Below are 12143 nucleotides of genomic sequence, written 5' to 3'. Positions count from 1 at the left end.
GTGCATGCTGCGTCATTCATTTGCTGCAGTAGTACAAATTTAATATAGTTTGCAGAGGATATGCTGTACTTTCCCATCCCAACATGACAGCTCACAGCACAGCCTTTGAGTCTGCCTGGATTTAAACAGGTTATTTTAGGCCTCAGATGCTTGTGAGTGTATTTACCGGTAATTACATATCACAGTATGCACTAAACATTTACATCTTAAAAGTAAAGAATTCCACAGAAATGGCAAAGAGTTTAACCACACATTTTACTTACAATATATAGTAAAACGTTGAGTCTGTGTTTCCATTGAGTATGGCCTTGTGAATGTCAGTACATTTGTTAAACACCTTACATTTACTAATGCTACAGTTCAAGATGTCAAAAGCAACCTAAACTAATGTTACAGATATCACCAAAACACTGAATTCTGTGACAGCAGGTTGTTTACTTAGATTCAAGGTTATTAAGTGCGTCAAGTAAATAATATATATATATCTATCAAATAGACACCAAATACAAACCAAATAATCTGATTTGATCATATTCTTTAGCAGACATACAAATAATTAAAGATTCAGTTATTTCAAATAAAAACCCATTTACTCTGCAATCTGCTCACACACACACACGATTAAATGTCTGAACTTGTACACCAAGTCTTTGTTTCATCTTCAGAGGTGTAGAGAGGAGAAGAGCTTCCTGGGAACACCGCTGTCCACGAGTTTTCCTATGAGGGCATTTTGTGGAGTTTCGTTCCTGAAGGGAGAACTGTTCTCTTTGTCAACCATCAGACCTCCGTAACACTTTCTGCACACTGCCTGATATTTGTCTGCTCCACCAATCACTTCCACCTATGACACAGACAAGACTTTATAAGTATACAACAGATTTATTGCAGACTCTCCATCTCCAACTCTAAAGCACTGGAGAAAATACAGGAAATGGTGAGAAAAATTCTCATTTTATATCACTGGATTTTCTATGGCATATTTTCATTCGTTTGAAGTCATCAGCATCATGCTCATCAAAGATCGGTTAGTTCCAGTTAAATCCAGAATCACTAATTAAATATAAGTGAACACTTCTTTTATGTTTTTAATATATTTACTGCATACAGACACTAAGTCTGTCTCATCACCACCCTTTGAAGAGTTCTTTTATCACAGCCTCAGTTATGCCTCCTCACCTCCTTTTCAGCTCCTATCCTCTTGGTGTAGGCAGCTTCTTTGAAACACTGCATGCAGACAGCGTGGAGCTTCACTACACTCTCCGCCAGAGGAACAAGGTTCAGGATGTTTCCAAACGCCTACAAGAATGTGCAGGACAGCAGAAAAGCACAGTCAATATCACTGAATGAACAGAGGTATAATTGCATTACAAGAAAAGAATAGACAATGTAGTGTGGAATAATGAGCGCATTGAGCCGTCTGCATCAGTTCTGCTCCTGCAGATTGTTCAGCATTTCCTTAAAAATGTTCATCGTCTGGGACATTTTGTTACCCCTTTTTCCCAGAGCGGTGCTTGGTGTTGCCCTGCAGCAGCCACAGTCTACCTGTATCACACCGATATGTGGACACTACTCACCTTTCTCTGGAAGGTTCCATCTAAGGCAGCTACAATGATTGTCTTCCCCAAATTAGCCATCTCCTCACAAAACTCCACAGCATCTGGGAACTGCAACATGAAGGAAGCAGAGAGTATTTAATGAAGGTCTCTATGCAAGTAAAGACCTATTAAATCAAATAATTTTTTTAAGCACTGGTCATTCAGGCTAGTGCAACTAGCAACCTCAGATGGCTGACAAAGTAACAAAACAAGATTCAGTGACGACCAATTTTAAATAAATTAAAAATAAGCTAAAATGTAAGTTTAGAATAGCCTAAGGGAGCACATCAAATGAAATTCAGAAATTACTTTAAATATTTTAAATCCAAAATTTTAAGAAAATGGATGAAAAAAGTAAAAATATATAAAAGAAATAACTAAAAACAAGGCTAGAGAAAATAAAATAAATTAATTAAAAAAAATAGCACAATGGCTATTAAAATTTTAAGAGTGTAAGAAACCAAAACAACAAAACTGAATAAACCCAATATATTAGTTAAAATGGAAAAATAAATAAAAACAAAGTAAATGTCTATCAAAATATCTAATAAAAAAAAAAAGAAGGACTTTATTTTAAAGTCAGAAAGGTAGCAGTATAGGATTTTTTTCAAAAAAGGAGAGAGAAAAAAACAAAAAACAATGGGGTAAATGTAAAATGTAAATATATAGATAGACTTACAAACTGTCCTTCATCGATTCCAATCACACAAGCTCGTAGTGCCAAAGGCCGCACATCCCTCAGACAATTTGCTGGTACAGCTTCCATTGTGCTTCTAAAAGATGTACCAGAGAGAAGGAACTTAACTTCAGACAGATGATGTGCAGTCATTGCATTTGCTGTGACTGACCTGCTGAAATATTTACACAATCCATTTGCACACTAACTCCTCCACAGGAAAATGCACATCTGAGAAGTCTCACCACTAGAGGTCAGCTGGTGCTAACGTGTCATAACTTGGATTAAGGTAAAAGGAAGCAGCAAACGCAGCTTCTCCTCTATTTTTATTAAAACTCACCTTTTAGAGAATTACTTAATTGCTGTATTTGTTTGATGTTCATTATTATATGAAGACAATCAGTGGGATTATGCTTTCAGGTGTTCTACCTCTGCTGTATAACAAAATTATTGTTAAGAACTAATGTGTCCAGAGAGAGCACTTCCAGCCTAAGGTGTACTTGTCGGAAAATTGCATGCAGCTGTGCACAAATTAAAAATGAACTACTAAGCAAGACTGCATTGGGCTAATGTCTCCTCTTCCTCCTATTATGAAAACCAGAGGGTATTTCTGTGGATATGAACAGCTCAGCTAAACAACAAAGTAAACAGAAAAAACGAGGCTTACTTGTCATGAGTGGCCATGCCCGTGTCGGAGTACCGTGTATCTTTGGCATATTTGATCACCAGGCAGTTGTACTGGGCTATCTGGAAACGGCGCACTCTTCTCATCAGTTCAGTGCTGCAGAATAAATAAAGTTTGCAAACATCAGTTAAAGCTGGATGTTTATTTTCTACATGGACATAAAACTATAGTGCAGACACTATACACGTAAGCGCGGTAACGAATGCTACATAACATGATTAGTATGAAAATAGTGCAAAAATCTGTGCACTGATCGTTAAAATGTACCATATGCTGTATTAATGTGTATCAACTGTACGCTGTACAGTAACATGAACTGTTTTTATGAATGGGAGCCGGATAAACAATGCAGAATTTGGCGGGAAGTTTTGATTTGGGCGGAAAATCTTCATATAGTTTGTTTTAACATAATTTTACACGTTGGGCACGTAAAAAACTGGCTAATTAACGGCTCTAAAAATGCTTTCTTTAGGTTTATAAGTGAAGAACCCACCTTTTGCCTGAAAACATAGGTCCAAAAATTACCTGCAAACGACAACAAAGAGTCGACGTCAGGACGTGAAAGTCGGTTAGATAACAATTTTTATCACCGCAAGTATGCACCGTTTAAAGTTATTTATATTTTCTTAATTACCTGAGGGTAATTTTTGTTGTAGACACCTACCTGAATTTGTCCCCGGGCTTTCCTCGGTGAGTTTGGTAGGACTCTTGGGAAATCTACGCAGTCCATGTTCATTTAAAATACACAATAACTTAGTAATAAAAAAAATAACAGACAAAAAACCAGGTAATTACAACCGCTACTATCAACAAAACGATAACGTAGTCAGGACACAAGAAGTTGAATTTGCCGCGCCGGCAGTTGTCAGCGGATTTATCCACAGTTCCACCAATCAGCACAGAGTCACGTGATATAGTTTGAGCCAAACAGGCTCAACGGCTCATGTCTGCCACTATTGACCAATCAGAGCCAAGAGGGGTGTTTCGTTAGCCTAAAAAATGGAGGGCTAAAGAAAAGCTCTCTTTTTTAGGCTAAAAGCGCATATTTTCTTTAATAATTTACAGTTTTATGTTAATATTTGTAAAGTAAGACCCCTATGCGCTTACGTAAAATAATGTAAGTGATGTTTGTATGTTGAGTATAAAAGCAAAAGGTGTTGTTTCATATATTTTATGCATTAACATACAAGAAGTATCTACTGTATATGCATGAGGTTAATTTTACAAGTTTGATTGCAGGGTCACTTGATGACATTTCACTGTAATATACACTGGCTTGTCAGTTTATTAAGTACACCTGTTCAACTAGTTGTTTGCACAAGTATCGAATCATGGAAGCAAGGTGGTCAAGACAACCTGTTTAAAGAAAGTTCAAAGAAAGGTGATCATAAGTATTTCAGAAACTGCTGGTCTACTGGGATTTTTTTTTTTACTTTGATGGTTCAAAAACGAGAAAATATCCACTGGATGGCAGTTCTCTGGGTGAAAATGCCTTGTTGATGTCAGAGGACAATGGCCAGACAGCTTCAAGGTGATAGGAAATACAACTCAAATTTGTATTTGAGTTACAATGTAACCATTGTAACCATTGTAACGAGTGGTTACAATGTAACGAGTGGTTACAATAACCACTCGTTGCAATGTGTGCAGAAAAGCCTCTCTGAATGAACAACATGTGGAAGCTAGCGCAGGAGACCACACCCGGGTAAGCCTATTTCATCTAAGAGCAGAAAACTGAAGCTACAGTTCACATTGGCTCATCTTAATTGGACAATAGAAGAAAAAATGAAATGGAATTGGAAAAATGCTGCCTTGTATGTCTGCTGAGAGATTCAGATAGGGCCAGAATTTGGATGCATGCCTTGTATCTATCCATGGTTTTATATTGTATATTTTCTTGACGAAGTTTTGCCCCCTTGGTAACAACTGAGCATCATTTAAGCACCACCTTATCACAAAGCTTGTTTATTTATTAATTTTTTGTCTTCATCCCTTTTATAAAAACAATGATATGTAGATGGAGTTTAGTAATTATTATCTTTGGTGTTTATGAAACAAAACAGTGGGCCTATGTTTACTTATTTTGGCCAAAGTATTTATTCACAAGGCTAAAGACCCACAGTATTTACATGCTATTCCTCTGTATGTGTATTTATTAAGCATGTATCTCTGTTCTTCAAGAAATAACCTCACCACTGTTAACTGTAACATTTTTTAATGTTTCATTTTGTTTAATATCTATTTAGGTTTAATTTACTAAACATCCGATTTTCATTCAATGCACAGTCTGTATTTTCCATCAGCTGCCCCATGGGTCATCCAAATGACTGTGGTAAATAGATTCCAGCTACCTTCTGTTTTCCTTGTTTTGTCAGCTTTTTTGAATAATTTATAGTTTATGCTATTACTTGTCCTATGGCTCATTGTAGTGTAGGTTTATTCGACATTACATTAGTGTCACCTGCACTGTTTGTTAAGCTCTACTTCCTGCATAGCTGTGCTTTAGGTCACATGTTTGATCAAATCCCGGAACTAGATATAAATAAAGAAAATGTAGCTTTTAGCAACCGTTACTTCCCATTTTTGTAAAGTAAACAATACGGTTTTAAGCCTCTACCACTCCCTGTCTGACATTTCTGATCTATAAACGACCACGTCCACAATAGACATGGCTGATTTATTAACTTTTCTGAAATGAGGGTCAGTCTGAAGTTCAGTCCACAGTAGAGAGCACGTCTTCTGTATTCATCAGCCAGCGACGACTTTAAACACCACAGGAGAAAAAATAATGCACTGGACAGAGATGAAGAAAGACGTAAGAGCTTAATTTTTATGATTTTTTGTTTTTTCTGTGTTATTAGGATTAGTTCAGTCTTAATTCAGTGTGAAAACAAGTAGAGATCACCCACCCTGCACAGGATTGAGTTAGGAACCGTCTGCAAAATTACCTGGCTTACTGAAACAACAGACTTGGGCAGTAATATAAAACCTATAAGACATGTTTTTCTGCTATTATTTTTTTAATCTTCCGTGTAATGAGAAAATGGAGTGCGCAATTAAATCCCCCATAGAGGGCAAACACCCGGATATTGGTACTTTGGATTGTAAGATATGCTTTATTGATCCCTAAAGTTGGGAAATTACTGCGATATCGCAGCCAAAACTCAAACACAACCCACAACAACATAGTCTAATAAAAAAGAATAGAGCAATAAAAAATACAAAGTCACACAACAAAATAGTTTAATAAGGTAAAATATTCAAATAAAAAAAGAATTCTGTTAAATAGTGTAATAAAGACCGATAAAAAGTTTAAATAAACTACAACAAAAGAAATATACAGAAATTATATAAAAAGCTGAATATAATGTGATGAAGTGCCTCTATAAAGTTGGTGTGTCTGACATGTCTTTATATTCCCTGTAAAGCACTTTGTAATAGATTGCTGTCTTAAAAAGTGCTATATAAATACATTTTACTTCCTTACTAAAATAAATTTAACAAAGCAAAATAAAACAGAATAACACGTACACTACTATAGTTTGTAAAAGTAATTGTCAGATAACAATGCCCAATACACAGTCTAACTGTAGTGGACAGTTCCTGCAGTGTGCATTTTATAATATTTTTCAGTAGAATTTTTTTCCTTTCTTTTTTTTAGCAGCCCTGGTGTAATTTCACTCACCTATTTCACCTTCCAAATATTTTTTTAATGTTTTCGTCACAACTATATCACAGGACTCCCATTCTGATAGCAATAAAAAGAAGTTGGAGTAATATAAGCACCAAAGCAGCGGTGTAATTGCGGCAGCAGAAGGCGCTGTTCACCGTATTTACGTCGCTGGTCGCCGGCTGATGGTGGTTGGTGTCTGTTCTTTCATGGCCGCGCAGCTCTCATGAGTTTCTCTCTCTTGCAGGAGCTCGAGAGGCAGTATTCCCCCAGCAGGTGGTCCCCCAGGATGTCGGCCGACGACGTGATCAAAGCCCACGTGAAGGCTTTAAAGGAAGGTGGGTTTGTTGTGAACTGGATACACACGACTGTGAAACCCGGCTGTGGCGAACAGGCAGGGCAGCAGGAACACAGGTGTCGTGCCAAATGTCGGATACTCGGGGACATCTGTGTCCGGGTCGATTATTTGTGCCTTACTTTGAAGCTTTGACACGCATTCTGACAGAGAAGCTACAGTTTTTCATTGTGCAGCATTTATAAAAACACTCACAGTGCTTAATGACTTACTCTAAGACTTCCTCTTTAATCTGCCAGATTACAAGATCCTACACCTGTGCATATTACGCATAAAACTACGTATTTTGGATATTTAATGTAGTGTGAGTACTTTTTAAAAACAAAACCTCAGTGAATAAGTAATGCTAATAAGTCTCTCTGTCATCATACGTGTAGTTTTAAGGGCTATAAACATATTTGGGGCATTTTTTTTTTTTAGATCTATAAGTCTTAAACCTGAGACCCTTTTCCTGATAGAAATCACCAGTTTTGCCTGTTTTCATTTTTGATAAATGTTTTTAATTTAAGTGGTAAAATCTTTTTCTTTAAACAGAAAACAGTCTACTGATATGAAAATACGCAGCATTGCTCAGAATGATTTCTAATTAATTTGTCAGCAGTAGACAAACATGCATTTGGTCTCTTTGTGTAATCATGGCGTTGTACCTAATGCTGTCTGCTGTTCAGGTACGGAGCGAGCCCGTGGTATGGCTCAAACTTTACTCAATGTCCCATATGGGGAAGGAGATGGAGAGAAACTGGACGTCTATATACCCAACATCAACTCTCTGGGTACGGACATGCATCGTTGCCCCACACACTGTTATCCTCCAGGTACAGAGCTGGTATAGGATTAACAGGCCTCATCCTCTCTCTTTCAGATGTCCACCTTGTTGTTTACATACATGGAGGCTACTGGCAGTTTCTCAGGTCTGTGCTGTTGCTGGAATCTCTACATTTCTAACCATAATTCGATTTCTGGGTCATTCATTTTGGGTTTTTGTGGTCACACAGCAAAGAGGAGTCTGGGTTCATGGCTGTTCCGCTCATTGATAAAGGTGTAGTGGTGGTTGCAGTCGGTTACGACATTGCCCCCAAAGGTAGTCTTTCCATTTTTGACAGTATTGTTTCCGTTCTCTCAGGTGAAAAAGGATGATTTAAGAAGATGAACTGAAAAATGTCAGCTTCCTGTTGTGACCTTTCTTTTCAGGTAACATGGACCTGATGGTATCACAAGTTCGCAGGAGTATTGTGTCTGTCGTTCAGCAGTATTCTCACATCAGGTAGCATTGCTTGTTTTTTATATTTGGATTGGATTGTATTTCTTTATTTCTTTAGTTCTTTAAACCTGATGATGAAGAATGTGAAAGCTCATCATCGTCAGGCTTGAAGGATGTCATCTTAAAGCCTCCCAATCTAATGAAATTGTATTTGCAGCTGACTAAAATGTCACTGCCTCTGTTGTAAACGCACTGTGTGTCGTTCTGATGATTCACTCAGTGGTCTGTACCTGTGTGGCCACTCTGCTGGGGCACACCTGGCTGCAATGGTCCTCTCAACTGACTGGTCGCAGTACAGCATCACTCCCCAGATTAAAGGTGAAGGCTGTCAGTTGAAACGGGACATGTAATCAGTAATATAATAAGGCAGAAGTAATTCAGTATTAACAAAATAGGAGGTTAAAACATGATACATTTTTGTTTTCTGATTGTGTTTTAGGTGCTTTTCTTGTGAGTGGCATCTATGACCTCCTGCCCATCTTGTCCACCTACGTCAACGAGCCTTTGAAGATGACAGAGTAGGTGCCTCACTACACTACAGACTGCGGGATAGCTTGTTTAGTACAACTACATACACCATCCCTGTTGTGTTTGCAACTCACTTTTTACAGTTATCTGAGTTTAGAAACACCAATGTGGACATAGACTCTGTGCTTGGTAACAGTAGTTATACTTAAAGACGGCGGTTTTCAAAAAGTTAATATATTAATGAAAGCGACTGATGCAGGAATGCGGTATCATAGTATACTCGCAACTGAACATCTGTTGAAGCCCTGTCTTTTTGGTAGTCCAGCAGATGTATTCCCAGCAACATTGTCCATTCAAGGGGGAAATGATCCAAATCTAATTCTAAAAGTGAATAACTGGAAATTATTTTTTCCCTTTAATGTTGAAGTTACATTCTAGTTGGTTATTATACCAAAAACAGATCTAAGTTAATACGCCCTGATAAAGGCCAAATTCACCAGTTTTGCCCAATTTATTGTTTATTATGAGCGCTTAAGGCCTCAAAGCCCTTTAAAATTCGTTATTAACTAGTATCTTAATATTTACATATACAGATAAAGTAAGCTGGACTCTTATGAATAACAGGAAAATTATGGTGTTACAGTTTAACCTTTCAAAATTAGCTAGCAACCTACCTCTTAAGCTGTCCTACTTTACTACATGTGCTGCAGACATAATAAGAGTATGTTCTAGAGAACGTTCATATGATGTCTCAAAATTTTTATTTAACTTCTTTGTTGTCTTGTGTTTTATGTAATGGTTGTTATAGTTGTAAATAATCCTATCAGAAATTCCTAGATCCAGAGCCAGATCAGGATCAACTGTAAAACTGAGTCACTTGAAGTTTGGCTAAACCTCACTTCTGTTCTTAACGTTTTAGGAAAATTTCTTTCTAACACACAAACTAAACCAATCACTTAACCTTCTCAGCAGTGTTTAAAAACAGAGTGGGTGTAGTTAGAAATAAGTTACCAGACCTAGCCTGCTTCTCTTCTTGAGGCTACATTAATTGGTGCTAACACACCTGAATGTTTGGAGATTGCCTTGGAAGCTTAGTGGTGTAATCCCATTGTTTACAAACTGAAGTTGGGTTTAAAAAGTAATTAGACTTTCACAACTTGTTAACACTTTATGCAATTTCCCAATTTAATTATCGTACTTTCTCAAACTTGGTAGCTGAGGTTGGTTGATGTGCACATTTGTCTTCCATCTCAATGTGTAAATCTAAAAAGTCCTTAAACTCATTTGTCATTGTCCAAATGAGTTTAAGGACTCCTGCAGTAATCCATTTGCATTTGGCTCTAAGTGCCAGTCCGTGTGACGTAAAGAGCATTGTGTGAACGAATGTCGTGATGCTCAACACAAAGGAGAAACTGTGCGTGTAAATGTCCTGGTGTTCATCCGTGTGTCCTCCGTTGGCCTGTGGTGCCAGTCAGTGCCTCATTCCTCTGTCTCGTGGGTGTCTACTGTTTGCAGGGAGGTGGCAGTTAGGAACAGCCCCAGCAAGCTGGTCCCTCAGCTCAAACTCTCCTCCTGCAGCTGTCAGATTGTTGTGGCTGTTGCTGAGAACGACTCGCCAGAGTTTCGCAAGCAGTCTGAGGAATTTTACAAAGTCAGTACCCGTGTCTGAGAACAGATGCAGTTAATGATCGGTGTATAAGAATAATTCAAGATAAATGATTTAGCCTTTAAAACTCTGATGCTTTGTTATGCCTTTTCTTTGCTCCACTGCTTGTTTTGTCCAATTTTCAATTAGAGCTCGTATTCAATTTGCAATACAAGAAAAGCTCCCAAAAATCTAAATTCAAGCTAGGAAATGCTTGTCATTGTTCTTATAAACAACATTTAGTGCATTCCTAAAATATTCTGTTAAATCATCTCCTGGCCTTGTGGTGATTTGGTGTCTCCACCCAACAAGCAACAGTCTTTTAAGATGTAAATCACAAGCAATATGACCTGACTCGGAAACATGGGGTCAGGCTTTTTCGTGTGTCTTTTGTTGGTGGAAACATCAATATACTTTCTAAATATGTTGTTATGCAAATCTGATATTTCCTCTGCTCTTTTTCTTGCTACCTCTTGTATTTCCTTTTAAGACTTTGGAGGCGTCAGGGCTGAATGTCACCATGGAGGATGTGGCGAATACAGATCACTTCAGTATTATTGAGAAGCTGGTTGACGGAGAGTATCACCTAACAAAGGTAAATATGCAAACAAAACCAAAGTTATTGAAAATTATTATGAATGTCAGTGCTTTTTTTTTTTTTTTTTTAACCACTCACCCTGTCTTTCAAAGCTTAATGAGATCAATATACTGTATTAACTTATAGCCTACGGTAGTCAAATTTCACCTCCTAACATTCAGCCGCTCTTTTACTAAAAAGACTAAAAGTTTACAAGTCAAAAAAGTATCTCTGTAGATTATCTTTTCATCAAATGTTCAACAAATGTAGTTGTTTTTAACCTAATTTCTGCACATGTTTATGGACTATACGTTTTGTCATCATCTTAATTTCCTGGTTTCTTTGTAGCTTCTCCTGAAGATGATGGGGAAGAGCTGAGGTGTTTTATCCATCATCTAATATCAACATACCTCGGTATCAACGAACACCTCTGAACAGAGCCATCATGCAGCAACACTGACTAAAATATGCATTGTTTCAGATTTGTACTCTGGTAAATCTACATTTTGTGTCCATTTGGATCCTTTGTCAGTGAGGTGCTGTGGATTGTTTTGATGTCTAGTTTCACTGTTTATGACCTTGTTCACTGTAGTTACTGCTTCTTTTTTTCTTTTTAAGGCCTAAGCTTTGTATGTTTCAGCCACCATGCTATGAAATTGTGTGCCTAAAACTAAGTCACATAAAAATGGCAATGGTAGTAAAACTATAATTTTAGATTCAGTTTGCACAATAGCTGTTAAGTAATCTCTTAAAATGTTTGTCCTGTCTCGTACCTTGCAAAGTCTATTGTTAGTTTTGGTATATTTCTGGTGTTTGTGTGTGGGTGGGTCTGTCTGGTTTGTGAATTGTATTTTTTTGGGGGGGACAACAATAGGAGCTTATGTCAACAATAATGAAACCGAATGTAGCTTTTTATTATAACTTCCACAATGCTTATATGTCACCCAGGGAACTTTAATATGTTGTTGCTGATAAGGAAAATAATGTGTCTTTGCACTTTTTATTTGATTATAATCTAGTTCAAGAATCTGAATATTCAGGCGTTATTTTAAATTGCAGATACAACAAAACTGAAACTGATGCACATCACTACTTATGGCCATTACTCTAACATCTGACAAAACTGTTTACATGACTATGTACACTGTGTTCTGTTTATCGTTACTTATAAAGAGAACAATCAGTAAATGTTTATATTTGAGAAGCGTCAA

At 37.3% G+C, this 12143-nt stretch overlaps 2 protein-coding genes across 2 annotated transcripts; one reads left to right on the top strand and one right to left on the bottom strand.

The window, feature by feature from the left end:
- Window positions 1-241: 241 nt before the first annotated feature.
- On the bottom strand, window positions 242-3847 carry tk1 (thymidine kinase 1, soluble). The gene is made up of 7 exons (XM_082535216.1): window positions 3621-3847; window positions 3450-3481; window positions 2939-3052; window positions 2275-2368; window positions 1575-1664; window positions 1177-1296; window positions 242-841 (listed from the first exon to the last, which is right to left on the bottom strand). Exons 1-7 carry the CDS (start codon window positions 3690-3692, stop codon window positions 662-664), a joined length of 702 nt encoding a protein of 233 aa, XP_082391342.1. The 5' UTR covers window positions 3693-3847; the 3' UTR covers window positions 242-661.
- Window positions 3848-5349: 1502 nt separating this feature from the next.
- On the top strand, window positions 5350-12136 carry afmid (arylformamidase). The gene is made up of 11 exons (XM_082535214.1): window positions 5350-5771; window positions 6874-6964; window positions 7650-7754; window positions 7844-7892; window positions 7977-8062; window positions 8173-8245; window positions 8463-8560; window positions 8682-8760; window positions 10226-10361; window positions 10846-10950; window positions 11281-12136. Exons 1-11 carry the CDS (start codon window positions 5745-5747, stop codon window positions 11308-11310), a joined length of 879 nt encoding a protein of 292 aa, XP_082391340.1. The 5' UTR covers window positions 5350-5744; the 3' UTR covers window positions 11311-12136.
- The last annotated feature ends 7 nt before the right edge of the window (window positions 12137-12143 follow it).

Source organism: Aulonocara stuartgranti (assembly GCF_965226115.1).
Source record: "Aulonocara stuartgranti genome assembly, chromosome: 6".
Classification (NCBI taxonomy): Eukaryota; Metazoa; Chordata; class Actinopteri; order Cichliformes; family Cichlidae; genus Aulonocara; species Aulonocara stuartgranti.
This window is presented reverse-complemented; position numbering and strand designations above follow the sequence as displayed.

Coding starts and splice junctions, on each gene's coding strand:
- tk1 (XM_082535216.1), bottom strand. CDS start 3,692: ATGAACATGGACTGCGTAGATTTCCCAAGAGTCCTACCAAACTCACCG. Junction 3,053..3,449: donor CCTATGTTTTCAGGCAAAAG/GTGGGTTCTTCA, acceptor TTTATTCTGCAG/CACTGAACTGATGAGAAGAG. Junction 842..1,176: donor GGATAGGAGCTGAAAAGGAG/GTGAGGAGGCAT, acceptor TCTGTGTCATAG/GTGGAAGTGATTGGTGGAGC.
- afmid (XM_082535214.1), top strand. CDS start 5,745: ATGCACTGGACAGAGATGAAGAAAGAC. Junction 5,772..6,873: donor GGACAGAGATGAAGAAAGAC/GTAAGAGCTTAA, acceptor TCTCTCTTGCAG/GAGCTCGAGAGGCAGTATTC. Junction 8,561..8,681: donor CATCACTCCCCAGATTAAAG/GTGAAGGCTGTC, acceptor ATTGTGTTTTAG/GTGCTTTTCTTGTGAGTGGC.